This window comes from Sarcophilus harrisii, chromosome 1 (assembly GCF_902635505.1).
Source record: "Sarcophilus harrisii chromosome 1, mSarHar1.11, whole genome shotgun sequence".
NCBI lineage: Eukaryota > Metazoa > Chordata > Mammalia > Dasyuromorphia > Dasyuridae > Sarcophilus > Sarcophilus harrisii.
This window is the reverse complement of record NC_045426.1, coordinates 635,190,674-635,211,948: the sequence shown is the minus strand read 5'-3', so window position 1 is coordinate 635,211,948 and position 21,275 is coordinate 635,190,674. Positions and strand designations below refer to the sequence as shown.

Below are 21,275 nucleotides of genomic sequence, written 5' to 3'. Positions count from 1 at the left end.
TCTAGTTACAGCCTTAACAAAAGTTCTAAGTGCTCCTTAGGGTTTATGAGAGGTCCCAGAACTAGAGGAGTGAGGGGTCTGGGACTCTTCCAATAAAATATGATGTATCTGGAGTTTCTGGTAGAGATGAGAGTAATTGCTAACCCTAAGGATTAATGATACTGTATATCCACCTACTTCCTATCTTGTTCAGGTGAAAATCCAGAGCATCATTAAAGGAGAAAAAAAAAAAGTCCTTAAAGATTAACCCAAGGTGAATGAGGAAAAGAGAAACATCATGTTGGTGCTTCTCTAGAAACTGATCTTATACTTTTGAGCCTCATCTATCTCCTCACTTACCCTCACTCCAACCACTTTCTAAAGCAAGGCTTGGCATCCCCAATCTCTACACCTGAAACTTACATTGGCTTCGTGTAATTTTTCATTTTTATATTTCCTTCCTGCAGTTTGAAATTAGGGGCAGCTAGTTGGTACAGTGTCAATCACAACCACCTCCCACAATGAAAATCAAATGAAATAATAATTGTAAAGTGCTTAACAGTGACTGGCAATTATTGTTGTTGTTGTTATGCCACAGCCTCCTTAAATTGTTCTACCTCAGTTTCCCTGCATTAGTTTCCCTGAATTATAATATCTCAATTTCCCCAAGTTAGTATGCAACCCCCCCCTTTTCTGTTCATTAAGGCTGAGATAATTAGGGCTGTACAGATCTGGCCACTCTGATATTCCAAAAGATAAGACTCCAAATGTTCTATCTCAGATACCTAATTGACATCCTCTACCTCTGCCTCCAGACTTCCTGGCTCTAGTTGGACACCTCCTTAACTCCCAATTAGTAAAAATTTATAGTTCTCACCTCCAATCTGTCATAACTGAATTTATGGTCCATCCCTGACAATTCCCACTCTTTGCCTTCTGCTTTTGTTTCTCTTCTCACTGAAACCCTACAAAAAAACCTTGGAGTCTCACATTCAATACTAGATACTTTGAGACAAGAGTCTGATCCAGTCGATCAATTAAGCTCTCCAATAAATAAAAAATTAAAAACTCTCTAATCTCTATCTTACCTCAGTTTCTCCAGCATTACATTATTATTATCAAGCAAAGAACAACAATAATAGCAACAACAAAAACAAAAATAATACCTGACATCTATGACATACATTTTGCAGAATGTTAGAACTAGGGAGTACCTTAGCAGTCACTAATCCAATCCATTCCTGAGCAAGAATCTTTTCTATATTATCTCTGTATTGTTCCAGACAAGTGATCATATCTAGCCTTGGCTTATAAACTCCCACTATTGAGGCAACTCGTTCACTACCTCTAGAGATGATCCACTATTGGTTTTACTGAGATCTCATTGTTCAGAAGTAGTTCTCCCTATGTTGAACCTAAATTTGAATCTTCTAGTTCTGTCTTCTGAGGCCAATAATACAGTTCATATAGGATCTTATTTATGTGTGTGTGCATGTGTGTGTGTGTGTGTGTGTGTGTGTGTGTGTGAAAAATCACAGCCATTTTTTACTATTCCCATAAATAAATTTCTATATTCTCCTTTGGAATCTTGCACTATACATATTCAGGTCCACAGCCATAAGGGCCACCCACGGAGGAGAAGGAAAGACCAAAGGATAGATAATCCTTTTGCAAAGTCTTAATTCTCAAGTTTGTCATTTGATCTTTAAAGTAAATTGGCTTATTATCACATTCCATGTTAGGAATGAGGAAATTGGTTTCTTTATGACATACTACCTGGAATATTGCTCAGTGACTACTATTGAGTTACTTTTGGAGTTAGGCCACTGAGCCCAGGGACCTCTCCATGGTCACTCATCATTAAGCAGAGACTGATGAGCACCTCCTGTGGGCCCAAGCATAGTAAGCAAACCTCTGGTTGAACAATCACTCACAATATGGAAGAGTGAGAGAAGAGCAGACAGACAACTCTGAACTCTGAGTGAACAATATCTGGTTTGGGTTCTAAACTTGGAGTGGAGCTGGAAAATCAGAAAATTATCATTCAAAGAGCCTTTAATTTTCCCTCCCAAGATATCTTGAGAGTTACTGGCTAAATTTCTAAAGGATCTTGCCTTAAACCAAAACCAATCTGATTCTCATTGGCTGCCAATAGCTCCTAGGCCAAGCCTAAAGTTGTCATGGTTTAGGTCTTAATTGATTCAGATTGAATGTAAATATCAGTCCTTTCTGCTTGACCAGAAATCCAGAAGTTTTTCCCCTCCCAAGTTTATTTATTTATTTATTTAGATTTTTTTGACTAGGCGAAAGAGGAATTTCTTGGCCTCAAATGCTAGCCTTAGTCCCTGAATGGATGTGGCCTCAATCAAACTGGGACCTGTTAATTTAAAAAGGCCAAGGTCTCCCATTGCATCCTAGGCCGTCGCCCTGATCTGTATCTGGTCATTGGACTCAGATGGCTCTGGAGGGGAAAGTGAGGCGCAGGTGACCTTGAACAGCCTCCCTCGCTTAAATTCAACTCACTTGCATGTCTCGGTATCCCCTGCCTGATGTCATAGTCCTCAAGAATGGAGGACAAATAACAATTCTAGGGGTCAGAAAACCTGAGTTTTTTCTTAGCATTGGCTCTCTATATGATCCTGAGCAAGTCACTTCCTTGTGTGTCAGTTTCATCATAAATGAGAGGAGAACATTGAACTATGATTCTTGCCAGCTCGAAGAATCTAACCATAAAACAGGGCACAATCATATTCCAGTATGTAGTTAAGCCATAATTTGTTTAGTCACTCCCCAACTGAGAACTATTCCCTTACTTTCCAGTTCTTTGTCACCACAAAAAAAAAAAAAGAAGAAAAAGCGCTCACATAATATTTTTGTACATATGGGTCCTTTTACTCTTTCTTTGAGTGTATAAGCCTAGTAATGGTTTAGCTGGACCAAATGGGTAGACTTAAAATAACCAAACAATGCATGGATTCAGGGTGCAGAATGAGATATTCATTATTAAACATGGTCAATGTGGGAATTTGTTTTGTTTTACTATATATATATATTTGTTAGAAAGGCTTTATTTTTTTTCTTTTTGGGAAAGAGAGGGAAGAAGGGAAAGAAAAGAAATTCTTGTTAATTTTTAAAAAGACAAAATTTAACTTTAAAAAATGGCAGGGCAAAAAGGGACACACTCAGAGAAAGGCACAAATTCAGTTGTCAGAGTGTACGAATAACCTAAGTTAAGATCAATTATAAGACACCAAGTGCTCAGAGTCCTATCCTCACCCATACTGCATCATAATCCTGTTTCTTTCCATCCTATCTTTTTCACTTCAGCCATCTGTTTTAAGCTTCTCCGGGACTTGGGGAGTTCTGACATTTCCCGAGTGAAAATGGTAACCAAGAAACTCAACAACATGGCTAAAGCAGAACAGAACATGGTATTGGAAACCATCAACGATTACTTTGTGGACAACTTAGAGGTGGGAACGTTAAAATGGAGTTATTCCCAGAGAAAAGAGCTCTAGGCTTGGAAAATCAGGAAAGACCTATGTAGTACTTATAGCTTTACCATAGATTCACTGTGTGACCTTGGCCAAATTTCTTCCTTTCTCAGAGGCTTGGATTCTCCTTCTGCAAAATGAGGGGGTGATCCACAATTTAATCTTTAAACTCTCTTCCAACTGTAATCAGTAATCTGGCTTCTTATCAGCATTTGCATATTAGTAATGAGTCTATGTGCAAGATACTATGTAGGACAAGGCAAAAGCAGGCATAGTCCTGTTCTTATATATTTTATCACAGAATGAGCATTAGCCTTTGAGTCAAAAGTCCTGGACCAAGTCCTGGCTCATCATTTACTATGTCACCATAAGCAAATCACATTAGTTCTCAAGTCTCAAGATTTTTTTCATTTTTTGAATGGACTGCTCTTTCCATGTCTTTAATGATGGTACTATCCATGCTGGTATCAGCATATCTCTCTCTCCTTCTCTCTCACTCTCTCTCTTCTCTCTCCCTCTCCTTCTCTCCCCCCATTCCATGCACATGACTCATAATTCTCCTGTCTCACTATCTTTGTACTAGATATACCCCATGACTGGGAAGTACAACTTCACCTCCGTCTCTTTGAATTCCTTATTTCTTTCCAGGCTCAGCACAGATGACTCCTTCTAATGTTTGTTGTTGCTTTCTACATGATTATTTTCTATTCCACCTCCCCTCGCTCCTACTACTGTCTACCCAAAGCTATCTTGTCCATATTTTGCAATTATCTAACATATGTATATGTGTGAATACATGTGTGTATCTGAACATATTATTTTCCTAGCTTTAGATTATAAGTTCTTTGAGAGCAGACAGGGTCTCATTTTGTGTCTCTAGAGCCTAACAGAGTGCTTGACAACTGTAAGTACTTAATAAGTCTTTGCTGATCAATTGCTTGGTTTATAATAGCAGTCTCTTATTCTTCTTCCACTTGGTACCTGAACCCACACTTTTGTTTGCCTATAAAAAAATCTCCAATTATTTATCACACTATCATCTCCAAATATAACCTGCCTCTACTATACTCCTGACTCAAACTCAAAAAAAAATGTTTCCTTCTCATTCATCCCTAATTACAAATGGGTAAAAAATAAAATGTAATGGCCTTGGGCAAGCATCCAGTTAAACAATGTATTTCAGCCAGAGGACAAATTTTAATTCCATATCACAGAAAATGCAAGCAAACTAAAGGATTTGCAATAATCGTATAAAAAATCATTACAATTCTCCTTCCCTTTCCATTCTACTCTAAGAATTTGGAGATTCCCCCAAAGGAATCTGATGCTAGAGTTGGGAACCAGAAACTACCCAAGTTACAGAGAAATTTCTAATGTGCATTGTAGAGAGGATTCCCTTCCTATACCAATAAAATCACAGGTCCAGAACACTGACAACAACAAATTATTCCAGGCCATCTCATATTTAATATTCCAGCTTTATAAATGAAGAAACTTAAATCTCAATCACAAGCAACAGATCTAAAGTTCAAACCCATGTTCTTGATCACATCCAGCACTCTTTTTAATAAATTACAATGGGGGGGGGCATGTCTAACCAATGGGAGAGGAGTTTAGTACATGAGGAGCCTTCCCCCATAGCCCTTCAAATCTTACCCAGAAGGCAGACATTGATATTTAGGGTCATTTCCAATCTCCTCCTTGTCAAATCACATCTCTGTTCCTTAGTGACTCTTCTCTCTGTATCACCTACAGATTTCTGCCAAGCATAAGTACCGATTATTCCAGATCCTTGAGAACATCATCCTTGATGCTACATATATACAAGAAGACTGGGGAGAAAGATTTATTGGACTTGCTTTGGAAAATATGACCAAAACTACAGTAAGGAATTTTCTCTTAAGAGGTTTAGCCTGGTACCTTCAAAGGCAGAAAGTCTCACCTCCATCCAAAATACACTTACACACATTCATCGTGCACACAGTCTCAAGAGCACACACACACACACACACACACACACATAAATAAACACAAACACAAACACACACATGTCAAATAGAAATAGGTTCAAATTCATTTATTACACACTTATTATATGTTGAACATGACTTTTGGGATATGCAGTTTAAAATAAAAATTGTATTCACAGGCAGCCTACAGTCTATGATATACCACCATTACATGATAAACATATTCTGAATAAAATCCCCCAAAAAAGGATATTGCTAAGAGCAAAAATGAAGGAAAGCTTCCAATTTCTTGGCTTATACATGACTTTCAATAGCTAACCTCACCTCTCTATGCTTCAGTTTCCAGAATTGGTAACTCCACTATAACTCTTGAAGAAATGGGTCTGTAAGCCTTAAAGCACTACAGAAAGTGAAGTAACCCAGGAAGGGAAAGGATGAATTACTGTAACAAAAGGAGTGGGAGTAAAAGAGAATTTTTTTTCTTTTTTACTACCCCCTACATTACTAATAAAGTCTTGCAACAAAAGCTCGTGTATTGTTGCAAGACTCTATTAGTGGCTTACATATACCCCTTTATGGAAAATGGCCAATTTTCTCCACTTTAGCTCATATTGTTAGAAAGTTCTTCCTCTTAACCCCCAATTAAATTATCAAATTAGAAATTCTGAAAATCAAAGAAGAGATTAATAAAATTGAAGGTAACTACTAATTAAAAGTAACTAGTAATACACTTGAAAGTAACTCTTGAACTAATAAAACTAAGAATTTAGTGGGGGAAAGTCAATGAAACAGACAAACCTTTGGTTAATTTGATTAGAAAAAGAAAATAAGAAAATCAAATTACCAGTATCAAAAATGAAAATGGTAAACTTATCATCAATGAAGAAATTAAAGTAATAATTAGGAGCTATTTTGCCCACAGATGTATGCCAACAAATCTGACAATCTAATTGAAGTAGATGAATATTTGCAAAAATATAAATTGTTCATAATAACATAAGAGGAAATAAAATACCTAAATAAGCCCATTTTATAAAAAGAAATTGAACAAACCATCAATAAAATCCCTAAGAAAAATCTCCAGGGCCAGATGAATTTACAGGTGAATTCTACCAAACATTAAAATTTAATTCTAATGCTATATAAACTATATAGGGAAATGGGTAAAAAAGCAATCCTGCCAAATTCCTTTTTGACATAAATAGGTTGCTGATACCTAAACCAGAAAGAGCCAAAACAGAGAACGAAAATTATAGCCCAATTTCCCATGTGAATGTTGATGTAAAAACCTTAAATAAAATATTAGAAAAGAAATTACAGCAATTATTCATCAGGATAATATGCTATGATCAAGTGGGATTTATAGCAAGAATGCAGAGCTGATTAGAATTGAGTTGAATTTATGAGAATACAAGTCATTCCCCAAATGATAAATACTCAAAAGATAAAAACAGACAATTTTCAGATGAAAAAAGTACAAGCTAGCTATATGTATTATAACATATAATACATATATATGTATTAAACTACATTTGATTAGAGAAATGCAAATTAAAACAACTGAGGTACAACCTCATACCTGTCAGGCTGGCTAAGATAACAGGAAAAGATAATGATAAATGTCGGAGGGGATTTGGAGAAAATGGAATACTAATGTATTGTTGGTGAAGTTGTGAACTGATTCAGCCATTCTGAAGAGCAATTTGAAACTATGCTCAAAGGGATATTAAACTGTACATACTCTTTGATCCAGCAGTGTCACTACTGCATCTGCATTCCAAACAGATCATACAAGAGAGAAAATGACCCTCATGTGCAAAAATATTTATAGCAACTCTTTTTATGAAGGCAAGAAATTGGAAACTGAGTAGATGTCCATCATTTGGGAAATGGGCTATATGTTATGCTATATGATTGTAATGAAATATTACTGTTCTGTGAGAAATGATGAGCAGACTGATTTCAGGAAGGCCTGGAAAGATATGAACTAATGCTAACTGAAGTGACCAGAACCAGGAAAATAGTATACACAGTAAGAAGCAAGATTGTATGATGATCAACTATGATAACCTTAGTTTTTTTCAACAATACAATGTCCCAAAATATTTCCAATAGACTTTGGGTGGAAAATGCCATCCACATCCAGAGAAAGAAGTATGGAGGCTGAATTAGGATCAAAGCATATTATTTTCACCTTTTGTTTTATTTCTCTTTCTTGTGGTTTTTCCTTTTTGTTCTGTTTTGTCTTTCCCAACATTATTTTCATGGGAAAATGTGTTTAAAAAATAATTGTATATGTGTAATCTATACCAGATTGCTTCCTATCTTGGGAAGAGGGGAGATAAGGGAAAGAGGGAGAAAAAAAACTGGAACTCAAAATTTTACAAAAATGAATGTTGAAAACAATCTTTACATGTAATTGGAAAAAATAATATATTATTAAAATTTTTAAATACTGAAGATTTTTTTAAAAGGTGCTCCTTTCATTGAGCCTTCTGTAACTTCCATCCTTAGCATATGGACTTGTTTCCTTCGGGAGCCAAGAAAACCAAGCCTAATCCTCTTTTCACATTACAGTTCTTCAAATATTCGAAGTGAGAGTTTGTGTCAAATTAAATGTCTAGTTTATATAGCCCCAAAACTAGTCTTTCTCATTTCATCATTTCTGTCAGTGTCTGTTCACTCAGACTACCACAGTGAAAATCCAAAAAGTCCTATCGATGGCCTTACTCCCTCATCTGTCATATCCAGTCAGTTACCAAATTTGGCTGTATCTCTCTTCTTCTTCTTCCTCCTTATTTCTTTTGTTATCACTATGATATAAGCCTGAATTATTCTATAATAACTTCCCAACAAACCTGCCTATCTTTTTTACCCCTATGCTGTCCTTCTATGCTGTCAGACTAAATTTACTGGTCATGTCACTGTTCAAAAACCTTCAGTGATTCCCTATTGCTACAGAAGAAATCCCAAACACTCTGCCTAACATTCAAGGTCTTCCACAATCAGGTGTTCTACATTTCCAGTCTGATTTCATAAGTCTTTTATTTCTCCATACCCTATGGTTTGGTTCACTGAACAACCCTCTGGTTCTTAAATACATGAACTTTCTCATTTCTGTACCTTTGCTCAGATTATTCTCAGCCTCTGCAATGTATTTGCCCTTCTCTGTACCAATTAAAATGCCACCCCTGCTTCAAAACCTAACTCAGATGCCAACTTCAAGGAAACCTTCCCTAATCAATTAATAACTTTTTTCTGCCCCTCAGAGATTGGATAGCACTCTGAACCTTTCAAATACGTTTGTTGTGTATGAATTTGTAGTATGGTCATCTTATACCAAACATATATTGTCATATTCTCCATCCTACAAAGGAAGAACTTTCTCATTCCATGAGAAGGAACCTGTCCTATAAGCTTTGGAGAGCCTAACATAGTGCTTTGTACATAGTAGGAGTTTAATAAATGTTTTACCTAAATAATTATAACCCTTCCTTACACTGAGAAAGAATTCTTGACAGCTTACAAATCTGTCACTTCACACACACACACACACACACACACATGCACTCAACTAACCCTAATAAGTATACTGTGAAGTGGGTAGCATACAAATGACTAGTAGTAGTAGTAGTAGTAGTAGTAGTAGTAGTAGTAGTAGTTGTAGTAGTAGTAGTAGTCAGTAGTGGTGGTGGTGGTGGTGGGAGTAGTAGTAGTAGTATTCGTCATTGTCATAGTAATGATGGTAGTGGGAGGAGGAGGAGGAGGAAGAGGAGGAGGAGGAGGAGGAGGAGGAGGAGGACTGGTAATAGTGCAGTGGACAGAGTTCCAGACCTGGAGTCAGGAATACTGAGCTTCCTAACTTTAAATTCATCCTTAGATATGCACTGACTGTGCGACCCTGGGCAAGCCACTTAATTCTATTTGCCTATGTTTCCTCATCTATAATATGAGCTGGAAAAGGAAATGGCAGACTTCAGTATGTTTTACAGGAAAATCTTAAATGCGGTCATAAAGAGTTAAAAAAAATGGAAATAAACAGGAAATAGTAATAGCAATAGTAATTAGAAATGATGGTATTATCTAATAATAGTAATATTATAAGATCACAATATAATAATATAATAATATCATCATCATTAACATTTTTAAAGTTTACAAAACATTTTCCATATCACCCCCCTTTAAGGGATATAGAACAAGTATCGATATCCCTATTTTACAGACAGAGAGAGACTGAGTCTCAAAGAAGTAAAATGATTCCCCCATGACCACCACATGTTTCAGAAGCAAGCCATAAACATTCTCTGACTCCAGAACTCTAGAGGGTCCTTTCCACTACACTGCAGCTCATCCAGAAGTAAGGAAACCCCAGATTTGATTCTATGCAAGAAACTCTTTCCTGTCTAGTATTCTTCCCTTAGTGCCCCCTTAGTTCTCTCTGACTGAGGTAGTTCAATATTTTCCTTGAGTTTGGATACAGATTAAGATGGTGGAGAAACCTCTTTCCATGCTTGGCCTTAGAAAGCAATGAGACTAAATTGAGCAAGAGGTTTCATCTCAGTTTTCCCATCTGTAGAATGGTAATAAAAGTACATGTGTGTATTACATATGTATATATTGTCCAAACCTTTGCATTGCATAGGGAACTTCTGATGAGGAAATTCTCTCTTCAAGATAAAACTCTCTCTACATCTATTCTGCAACATATTGTCTTAGGTAATTGTGAGTCTGAAACTTTAAATGACATGTCCACAGTAATACAGTCAGCATATGTCAAGAAGTGAGACACAAAACTGAGTCCTCTGACACCAGTCTCTGTCATAGTCTCAGGATTATATACATAGTGATAATAATATCATTTCTATCTCAAAGAATTCCTCTCTTAATAATAACATATAGCTAACATTTATAGAGAGTCTACTATTTGGCAGACATTGTGCTAAGTGCTTTACAAATATTATCTCATTCTATTCTCTTAAAAACTCTGGGAGGCAGGTTCCCTTTTATAGATGAAGAAACTGAGGCAGTCAGAAGTTGAGATTTGGTCATGGTCACATAGCTAGTAAGTGCTTAAAGCTGAATTTGAACTCAGATCTTTCAAACTCCAAGGCTGGCAATCTTACCTGTCCCCTACCTATTTTTACGGCACTCTTAAAGTGTCTTCAAATACCTGATACTACCTAGTCTCTTTGGGATTCCCCCTAACTGCCAGCACCCCCTGCCCAATAATACACTTACTTTAGAATGCCAACTCCCCATGGACAGGAATTTTTTTTTTATGTTTTGTCTTTGTGTATCTGGAGCCTGGCACATTGTAACTGCTTGATAAATTATTTGTTGATTAATTACAGAGATTTATGTACTGTACAGGTAGCACATATAATATACCATGTATGTTGTTAGATGCTCAGTGACTATCATTTGACTCATCAGACTTCTGCCCCACCTGTTTTAATCAGGTTTTCCTCCTCCCCCTCTGCTGCCCTAGGAACTAGAAGATATTTATCAGGATGCTGCCAGCAACGTGCTCTTGGCTATGTGCAAACACTCTTGGAATCTAGTGTTCAGCAAGCTCGAAGAAGATTTCCTAACTGGCATTTTCCCCCATCGCAGCCTTCTCTATGTGATGGGCATCATCTCCACCAATGGTTTGGTTCTTCCTATGTGACTTTAGGGGTCCCCATTGCATTTAGTTTAAATGTTCAGTACACAGGGGGAGAGGGAGGAGCAGGTCTAAAATCCAGAGCCAAAAACCCTCTGATTTGATGTTCACATTGTCAACCACCCATTTATACAACCAATTATAGCAGCTAGGTGACATAACGGATAGAACACTGGACATGAAGTTACCTATGTGACCTTGAGAAATTCACATAACTACTGTCTACCTCAACTTCCTTGATTGTAAAATGGGGATAATAACCTCCCAGGGTTGTTTTGAAGATCAAAAGAGATGATTGTAAAGTGCTTCTCATAGTGCTTGACACAGAGAAAGTGCTATATAAATGGCAGCTGTTAATGGATTAGATAGAAAAGTGATTATAAATTGGAAAGAGACAAGGATGAACTTGTATAAATGGGAAGATAATGATATCTCAGAAAAGATGAAAGAAATTTGGAGGAGAGGCAAGTTTAGAAGAGAAGTCAATTGATTCCATTTTGGACACGTTGAGTTTGAGATGTTGAAACATCAATTAGGAGATGTCTATGAGGAAACAGAAAATGGAAAACTGGAGTTAAGGAGGATGGTGGAGGTTAAACATATAAATGTGGCAATCACATGCTCTTAATCACTTAAGTGAATAAATGTAAAGGAGAGCAGGCTCAAGACAGACCCTTAGGGACAGTCTTACTTAGAAGGCAAGAAATAGATGAAGACAGAGAAGTAAAAGATTGAAAAGAAATATTCAGGAAGACCATAAGGAAGTGTCAAAAGTTAAGGAAAAAGAAACTGGTCAAAGGGGATAGTCATCAGCATCACAGACTAGAGAGACAAGTCAAGTAGGGAGATGACCAAAAAAAGATCATTGAGTTTAGCAGTTTAAGCCCTGTTAATCTTGAGGAAGAGTGCTTTCAATATACATCAAGATTCAGAAACCAGATTAAAAAAAAGACCAATCCTGCCATCTGGGGGAAGGGGTGGAGGGTAAGAGGTGAAAAATTGAAACAAGAGGTTTGGCAATTGTTAATGCTGTAAAGTTACCCATGAATATAACCTGTAAATAAAAGGCTGTTAAATAAAAAAAAAAAAGACCAAGGGATGAGTGAATGGTAAGGCATTGGATGCAGGAAGTGTGAGCAGTTCTTTACAGGAATCTGGCAGTGAATGGGAGTGGGGAGATCTAGGGTGGTAGCTTGAAGTAATGGCAGGGTATTTTTAAGGATGGAATAGAACTGAGAATATTTATAGGCAATAAGGAAAGAGCTAGTTAAATATATGAGAAAAAAATTAGAAAAGTAGAGAACAGAACAGAACAGGACAGGAGAGGAAAAGAAGAGAGAAATGAAAGGAAAGAAGAAGAGAGGAAATAGCAGGGAAGGGGAGAGAAGGAGAAGGAAGAGGAGAATAAAAGAACTGATAGGCACTGTCCTAAATGTTTTACAGATATTATTTCATTTATAAACCTTATCTCAATCTCAGAAGAATTGAGGGTATATGAGTAGAAGGAATACCTTGGAAAAGAAAAGGACCACTTGTTGCTTAGAAGAGTAAGGTAGAAGAGGATGGATGAAAATGTTGAGAGGTTTGGAGGTATGGAATAGAAACGAGGAAATTCATGATGTATGGCCTCATGTTCTGTGTGAAGTGAGAAGCCAGGCCATCTGCTGAGAGCTGGAGAAGTGACAGTGATATTGGGGTTTGAGGAGAAAAGGAGAAAGTTTGGACCAACTATTGAGAGGAGGTAGGGCAAACAAACAAGCATAAATGCTTTTCCTTAAAATAATGAGGATTCCATTGGGACTCAATAATTTGGATTTATAGTGGATATAATCAATGAAGCAGTAGATGTAGTAGCACTATAAAATGAGCAGAAAAGGCAGATAGTGGGATGATTAAGGGTTTAGGACAACAGAATCAGGGTGAATAGTGGAGAGGAAAAGAAGACAAAAATAGTCAAGATTGGAGTACAACGTGAAATTGAACTGGTCAACTCTTAACATTAAAGCCACAAAGAGAATAAATGGGGACAGAAATAGATGGCTAACCTAAAGGAATGAAGAATATGGCAAAAAGGATAGGTTTAGAAGGAGAAAGTAAGAATTCTAAAATTAAGGGAAGGCAAAGTAGCACAGTATATTAGACAAGGGTTCCTTAAATTTTTTGCTTGCCACCCCTTTTCACCTGAAAAATTTTTACATGATCCTGGGTATTTAGGTATATAAAGTAGGAATACAAATCAAACATTTACTGATAATAAATCATAACTTTAACTCCCTCATTCAGTTGTGACATCACATTTGAGGTCACGACCCACAGTTTAAGAAGCCGGATAGATTTGGAGTCAGAAAACTATGGGTTTGTATCCTCTCTTAGACGTATACCAATCATGTGACTGGGCAAAACATGATTTGGATCTTTCCTAGGATACACACTAGTTGTATGGCACTGAGCAAGTGACAACTTTACTCAGTCTCATTTTCTTCCTCTGTAAACTGAAAATAACAATAGTAGTGCATCCCTCATATAATTTATGGAAATCTTTAAAATATTATGTAAATGGCAGCTATTATTATTTGTTAATGATCAAACTCAGATTCCAAAATACATAGTGCAAAGAGGAGGGGAGAAGAGGAGAGGGAATAGAATGTAGAGGGACTATATCAACAAAGTTGATAGTGATAGGACTATGCAGAGAGGTAGGCAGGAATATGGGGATTTTGCCTGTGGAGATATAGGAACTCTGATAGGAAGGAATTTAGAAGGAAACAAAATGAAAACTTTTGATAATCATAATTGCAGATATAGAAACTGATGGAGCCCTTAAAGGAAATCATAAGTGGATATATAGAAACTGATGGAGCCCTCAAATATCCTTTAATGCTAGAGAATAGCATTGGTACAAATATTTCCCTCTATAAATATGGAAACTTGGGTTGGGTGGCAAAGGCCTGGTCTCCATGAACCATCCTGGGCTCAAACTCTGCTAGGAGGCATACACAACAGAAACTTTGCACCTGGAGCATGCTCTTTTGCAGTCCTGTCATCCAAGACTCTGGTCTCTTTGGCATTTGACCTAATACCAAAGTCCTAGTTGGGATGGCATTGGGCCTTTTTGGCTGAGGTCCCAGCCTCTCCAGTTTCAAGCACAGAGCCATCCTCTAGATTAACTTCCAGCTTGTCTCTACTAAAATGTGGCACTCAGAATAAACAGTATTACCTTCCATGAGTTGACAGAATTTAGATCAATCCCAACCTAAAGCATGGACACCCTCTACAAGAAACATCTGTGGCTTTATTTGAATACTTCAAATCTCCAGGAAATCATTCCTTTGGAATATCTCCCAATGTTGTCACGAGAGTACAGACTTAGGTGGAATCTTTGCCACTGAAGCAATATGTCAACTGTAATAGTCAAATTGGAAGAAGAGAATAGACAATCCAGAGAACATATTTGCTAAGTTTGTGGAGGAGACAAGCCTGAGGGAAAAGACATGTGTTGACCCATCAAGAACATGATCTAGTTCCTCTACTAGAAACTTCATAAGGGCAAGAACCATATCTTCTTTATTTTTCCTTCCAGTATCAATCACAGTATATTGGAAAATTAGATGACATTCTGGAAAAAATGCTGAATTTGAACTCAAGAAGATCTGAGTTCAAATCTTGTCTCAGATGCTTAATATCTGTCTGATTCTGGACAAGTCATTTATGCTCCCTCAACTTCAGTGTCCTCATCTGTAAAATGGGGATCGTAATAGCACCCACCTCTGAAGATCAAATGAGATAACATCTGTAAAGTGCTTTGCAGACTTTAGGGTGCTATATAAATACTATTATCATAGTGCTCACAGTAGGAAAAATACTTAACCAATGGTTACTGATTGGAGGGAGGGAGGGAAGGGCAAACGGATGGATGGATGGATGGATAGGCAAATGAATGGATGAATGGACAACTATTAGGAAAAAATGGAGATTAATCTACAGCAAGTCAAAACTTTGACACAGTCCTCACTGCATATTTTCTTTCTTTCTGCAACAGATAAACTACTTACTCCTGCACAAAGAGATCATTGGCAAGAGCAATTGATTCAGGTAGGAAAAGCTGACTACATATCAAGCTGAATGGCTAATAATGTCAACAATAATAATAATTAACACTTTTTAGCATTCTGGTACAGAGTAATACCTTGTGAGAGTGTTGCATGTATTATACTAATTTTGCAGAGAAGGAAACAAACCTTCATATAGTAGTGACAGTCATATAGCTAATAAAAAGAAGTAGAATTTATATGATGCCTAAAGTTTGCAAAGAATTTTATAATATTAATCTCAATTGATCCTCCAATCAACTCCCATTTTACAGATGTGGAAATTATGGCTTGCCCAGGATCTCACAATCATGAATTTTTACTCAAATCTTCCTGACTTCAGGAGCTGTGCTCTATTTATTGTGCCACTGAGCTGCCTCAAAGATGAAACTTCTTAACTCGGAATCCAAAGCCACTTCTTATACTTCATGATGAAAATAGTCTCCTCCAGAAGCCCCATTACCCACAACTCCATGAGTCAAAGATAAATGGCAATTGATCATTGACATTGAAGGCCTATGGAAGTAAAGGATAATTTTCTGGACTTCAGAGACCAAATTCTTAGAAAATACCGACTGTGAAGCATATGATGCTTTCAAATCTCTACACTGGTTAAATTGATCAAGTGCAAAAATATGCTTTGTGAATATAAGGCAGCTAGATGCTAGTTTGGATAGAGCATTGAACTTGGAATCAGGAATATCCTCAACTTAACTCCAAATCCAAGCAGAACTCAGATAGCTAGCAAGATTAGGCCATTCTTTTCCCTTATAGACATGCAGAGGAGAAAAGTATCCCAGAGACTGCTTCCTTGTTTGCCAACAAAAAGAAAGAAAATAAGCAAAATCAAGTAGAAACAGTCCTTAAGATCTGATTGATGCCTCACCTACTATTTTGATCAAACTAAGTCATGTACCTCTTATCATGTATCTCCAAATAAACTCTTTCTTCTCTCCCAAAGAGTAAGACAATTCTAGTTGTAACTAGAAACTTGTTAGCTCTCCACTTTGGACAAATAACTGAATTTTAATATAACTCAGTTTCCAAATGGGGAAATAATAATAGCATCTGCCTCCCAGGCTGATTGTGAGGATCAAATGAGCTAATATATAAAGCAGTTTTCACACTTTTAAGATTAGTACATAGTGACATGAGAGTAGAGGATAAAATTTGCAAGTAAGGTGACCGAAGAAAAGACCTGGAGTTTAAGGGGAATCCTAAGCAGAATTTTGAACTTTGCAGCCAAAAGAGGCAAGGTTAGGAAGGTTTCTCCCTTGGGAGTTTCCTTCTCTGAACCCAAGTTTCTCCATTTATAAAATAATGTGGTTGGACTACAAAACTTCCAAGCTCTATTCCAGCTTTCTATCCTTTAAACACATGAAAGTCTATGAAAGTTAACATGAAATTTGGTAGCGGCTGGCAAAGGAAGGAAATATTCCTGGCAGGCTGGAAGCAGATTCAGAAGCTTTGGAGTCAATCAGGATGAAGAACGTAAAGGAGACAGCAAGCAGGATCACAAGGTTTTGACCAAACTCTGCAAAATGAGGGCCTGACCAAACTAAATAAATCACCAAGGTGCCAAACCATCTTGTCCTCTCAAACCTACTTTTCCCCCAATCTCTTCCTATCACATTTTTTCATTTCTTTTGCATTTGGGGAACAATTACTAAATGTTAGAATGTCACAGAAGGAATCCTAAAGATCATCTAACCCAACTTCCCATCTCTTTTACAGCCCCTTCCCCACTCCATCCCATTTCCCTGCAGGTATTTATACCTAATCTCTTTTAGAACACTTCTAACTAGGAAGCTTCCTATTATTGGTCAGTGCTAACAAGTCTGCTTCAATAGGGGAACCCCCCCCTAAAAATTTCTGGGGGCAGCTAGATGGCACAGTGGATAGAACAGCCACCTTCAAGTCAGAAAGATTTGAGTTCAAATTCAGCCTTAGACACAACACTCAGCAGCTGTGTGACCTTGGGCAAGTCAATTAACCCCAATTGCCTCTCCAAAAACAAACAAACAAAAAATAACCTCCTACTAGCTGTTAGTAGTCTGCTATGCTTCAAATCTGTTGAAGGCTTAAACACAGAGTACCAGGAAATTAAATTCCATGAAATAAATGCACAATTTTGCTCAAGAAAACAAAAAATGTAATGGGGACACAGCATACAGCTGAATAACTCACAAAAAAGCATGCAGACTATAAAAATGATTCCTTTTTAATGTAAATTGAAGCCTTAATAATAATCCTATAAATGTCAAAATTATTCCTGGAAAAAGGATTCCAATAGATTAGTAATGATATCAATTCTAGAAATAGTAAAGCCTGCTCAAATATCAGGCAATGTGGGCTATGAGACCAAAAAATAGAAACAAAGACAGAAAGAAAAAAAGGGGGCAGAGGGAAGGAAGAGGAAAGAGGAGGAAGATAGAGCAGGAAAAAAATTGCAATCAGGCCTGTTTTCCTCAACTTAACTCCAGATCTAAGATAGCAAGGTCAGGCCAATTTCCTTCCTCAAAGACATGTAGAGGAGAAAATCCCAAGGGCATATCCCAGAGGCTGCTTCCTTGTTTTTCAGGGGGGAAAAGGGAAAGAATAAGCAAAATCAAAAGGAGACCTGCTTGATACCTCACCTACTATTTTGATCAAACTAAGTCATGGATCTCTTATCATCTCCAAACTAACTCTTATTTTCTATCTGCATTAGAAGTCGTGCTGTCCAGGAGTTAGTTTGGAATAAAAATAGTCTGACCCCATTTTATGAAGAAAAAGTAATCTACCTCCATCTAGCCCACAGCACTCCTTCAGATTATATCTCTGAATGAAGGTAGTCCTACTCTCTATTTTCTGGAGAAAGCAAGCTATCCCTTCAATGATACTTGCAAGTCTTTATACTGACAGAAGGTTATATATACATTTAGAAGGTATCAATTGATAGCTCTGACACTGACTGGGTTGTGAAGAAACTGAGAAGGCCTAGTCCCATGTGTCAAACAGAAAAAATTTGGAATTTAAAGGTATGAGATAGAATTGTGGCTTTGAAGATAGAGCAACATGAAGATTCAAGGCACTGAAAAATTGGGGAGATATCTGAGTACTGGTTGGGGCAGGAGAAAAAGGGAGAACTTGATTTCCTCCCACACATCTCAGAAAGGGGAGAGATTCTAATTTGTCCTCTCAATGACTTTTTAACATCTGCCCACAGATAGGAGCCAGGTCTGTTCAGTTCTTAACAGTAGATGGATGGGCAAAGTCGCTAATGCTTGCTGTCACGAAACCTGACCGGACTTACTTGGAGCAAAATACTGAAAAGGTTTGTTTCACAGGTTTCTTCTTCTTTCTGCCTACCATTCACTACTACTTCTATGTCCCTATTTTAGGACATAGCATGTTTGTTTACCTAATGCCATGATCCTCACTGGAAAGGAAAGGAAATTGACAGAGGGAACCATCACATTATATCATTATAATTCTTAATTATTTTGCACTTGAGGCTTTATAAAATACTGTGCTCATAATTTTCCTATAAGGTAGGTAATATAAAAATGGTGCCCCCTTTATAGGTGGGCAGCTAGTGTAGCACAGTAGATAGAGCTGTAGTCCCAGAGTCAGGAAAACTTAAATTCAAATCTGACCTGAGATACTTACATACTTAGATACTCAGATACTATCTATGTAACCTCCAGGCAATCACTTGATTTTGTTTGCCTCAGTTTCCTCATCAATAAAATAAGTTACAGAAGGAAACAGTAAAACAGTTTGCCAGGAAAATCCCAAATTAAATTATGAAGGGTTCAATATTACTGAAATGATATAACATTTTATAGATGAGGAAACAGACTACCCAGGGATGGTAAAGTACCCTGCTCACACAACCAGTAAGTATTAGAACCAAGAATTGAATCTAATTGTTTGAATACAAGAATAATGGATCTTGCCTTTTTTCCTTTTTATTTAAATTGAAAAAATATTGAAATTATTGAAAATTTAAAAAATTTAAATTATTGAAAAATATTCAGTTTCACAAATACCATATTGTAAGTTCTGGGCTAGCTCCCTGGACACCTCAGGATCAGCCAGTCAGGATAAACAGAAGTCCTTGGTCCCCTTAGGGGGAGAAATGAAGAAGACAAACTGCCACAATCTCTCCACCAACCTCCCTTCTTTTGGTCCTACTGCAAAATGAGTCTGGCTTGTCTCACTGCATGGAATAGTAAGAAGGGACATTTTTCCAAACATATGCTAATAGAGTTATTGTCCAATAGGTAATTAGCCTCAAGTGCTCAGTTGCCTGATTCAAGCACATCTTTTAAGAGTTTCAGCCCTTTACACCATATAAATGAATATTTTATATATATAATAGAACAAAATAAAGAGGATTACATATAAAATTGTTGTTCTTTATAATGTATTTGAGAATAACTGGGAACTTTCAAAGCTGTCCTTACCTGTGTGAATCTTTTTTACTTTCCTATGTGTTTTCTCCTCTTCATTTTTTAAGTTCAATTTTTTTTGTGTGTTTTCAGTTCTGAATTCTCTCTTTCTTCCCTCTCAATCAATCCAGCAAATATTTACTTTGGTCCTACTGTGTGCAGAGTACTGTGTTAAGAAAGAAAGATTCTGTCACTGAATAGTTTTAGTCATGGCCAGTTCTCTGTGATCCCATTTGACATTTTCTTAGCATAAAAACTAGGGTAATTTGCCATTTACTTCTCCAGCTCATTTTACAGATGAGGAAACTGAGGTAAGTGGAGCTAAGTGACTTGCTCCGGGTCAGTCAATTAGTAGCTGAAGCTGAATTTAAACTCAGAACTCCTTTTGATTTCAGGACCAGAACTGTCTCCTGCACCACCTAGCTGTTCTTATATTTAACTTTACATTTAACTCTATTAAACTTAACTTTATATTTAATATTTAAATTTTATATTTAACTTAAATATACTAAATTTAAATATGTATTATATACATATGTATATATAAATAACAGAAGCATGTATATATGAATGTATTCATTAACCTTATACGTACGTATGTGTGTATATAAATTTTTTGCATGTTATCTCTTCCATTACAATGTAAGTTCATTGTAACTAGAGATTGTTTCATTTTTTCCTATTTGTATCTTCTGCACCTAGATCTACCATACTGCCTGGCAAAATAGTAGGCTCATAATAAATACTTCTTGATTATTTAATTTATTTTACTCTTGGCTCTCTCTATCTTTCAGTGTCTCCCTCCCTCTTTCTGTCTTCCCTCTCTCTCTTTTCTCTGTCCCCCTTCTCTTACATGAAATTGTATTCCTCACATAGACACTCTCTGTTTATTTCTTACCTTCAACGATCTAGAAACTGAAGGGGCAGGACTAAAGGAACTCTAAGGTCTCCTCTACCCAATGATGTGTTGGAGCAAGCTGGGAAAAGCTTACCAGAGCAAATTATTTCATTTTTAGTGGGAGCATTCTTACCTCAAAAATGGTCAAATGTTACAAATAGGGCTTGATTTGTTTTGTTGTTTATCTTAAAGTGATGGAGAAAATTTAGACAATGTAAATTAATATGTGTTCATGTATAATTTTTTTCTGGAGAGCTGGTTTTTATGCATTTACTAGCATATCTCCATTCACATCTCTATATCGTACATGTATGTATCTGTATACCTGTGCTTGTGTCTTCTACTTGATGTTTTTAACAACAAAGTTAGAGATTAGAATGGTACTCCAAACTAATCCAAATTTACTATGTAAGTAAAACTTACTTTACTTTTGTTTCTTACTTTAATCACTGTGCTAAGCAATAAGGATACAATTAATTTTTAAAAAGATAGGCCCTGTCTTTAAGGAGCTTGCAATCTAGAGGGGGAAGCAAGAGCACATAAAAAGATACAGGAAAAGTGGGAGGGCTCATCAGAAGGTACCCAATGGGAAATCTTGTTCTATGGAGGCAATACCAGGCAGAGCAACAGATACGAAGTGGAGTGAACTGAAAGTCCAGTTTTTATCCTCCATAAAGGAAGGCATTGGATAGAGGTGGGTGCTCTGCCCTGAAGCCTTCTCATGAGAGGAAAGAAGTAATATCTA

At 36.9% G+C, this 21,275-nt stretch overlaps 1 protein-coding gene across 5 annotated transcripts in view; it reads left to right on the top strand.

Annotated features, from left to right (window-relative positions):
* LOC100913575 (maestro heat-like repeat family member 5) overlaps window positions 1-21,275 on the top strand; it is a 133,363-nt gene that overhangs the window by 32,642 nt on the left and 79,446 nt on the right. For 3 of the 5 annotated variants that reach the window (XM_031947283.1, XM_031947284.1, XM_031947281.1), the window contains exons 3-7: window positions 3,307-3,452; window positions 5,229-5,357; window positions 10,935-11,094; window positions 15,148-15,200; window positions 18,405-18,512. In XM_031947283.1, coding sequence (XP_031803143.1) covers window positions 3,307-3,452; window positions 5,229-5,357; window positions 10,935-11,094; window positions 15,148-15,200; window positions 18,405-18,512 — 596 coding nt within the window. Of the gene's footprint in view, window positions 1-3,306; window positions 3,453-5,228; window positions 5,358-10,934; window positions 11,095-12,551; window positions 12,699-15,147; window positions 15,201-18,404; window positions 18,513-21,275 lie in introns of those variants that run through there. The other 2 variants (XM_031947282.1, XM_031947285.1) reach the window with 2 other exon arrangements.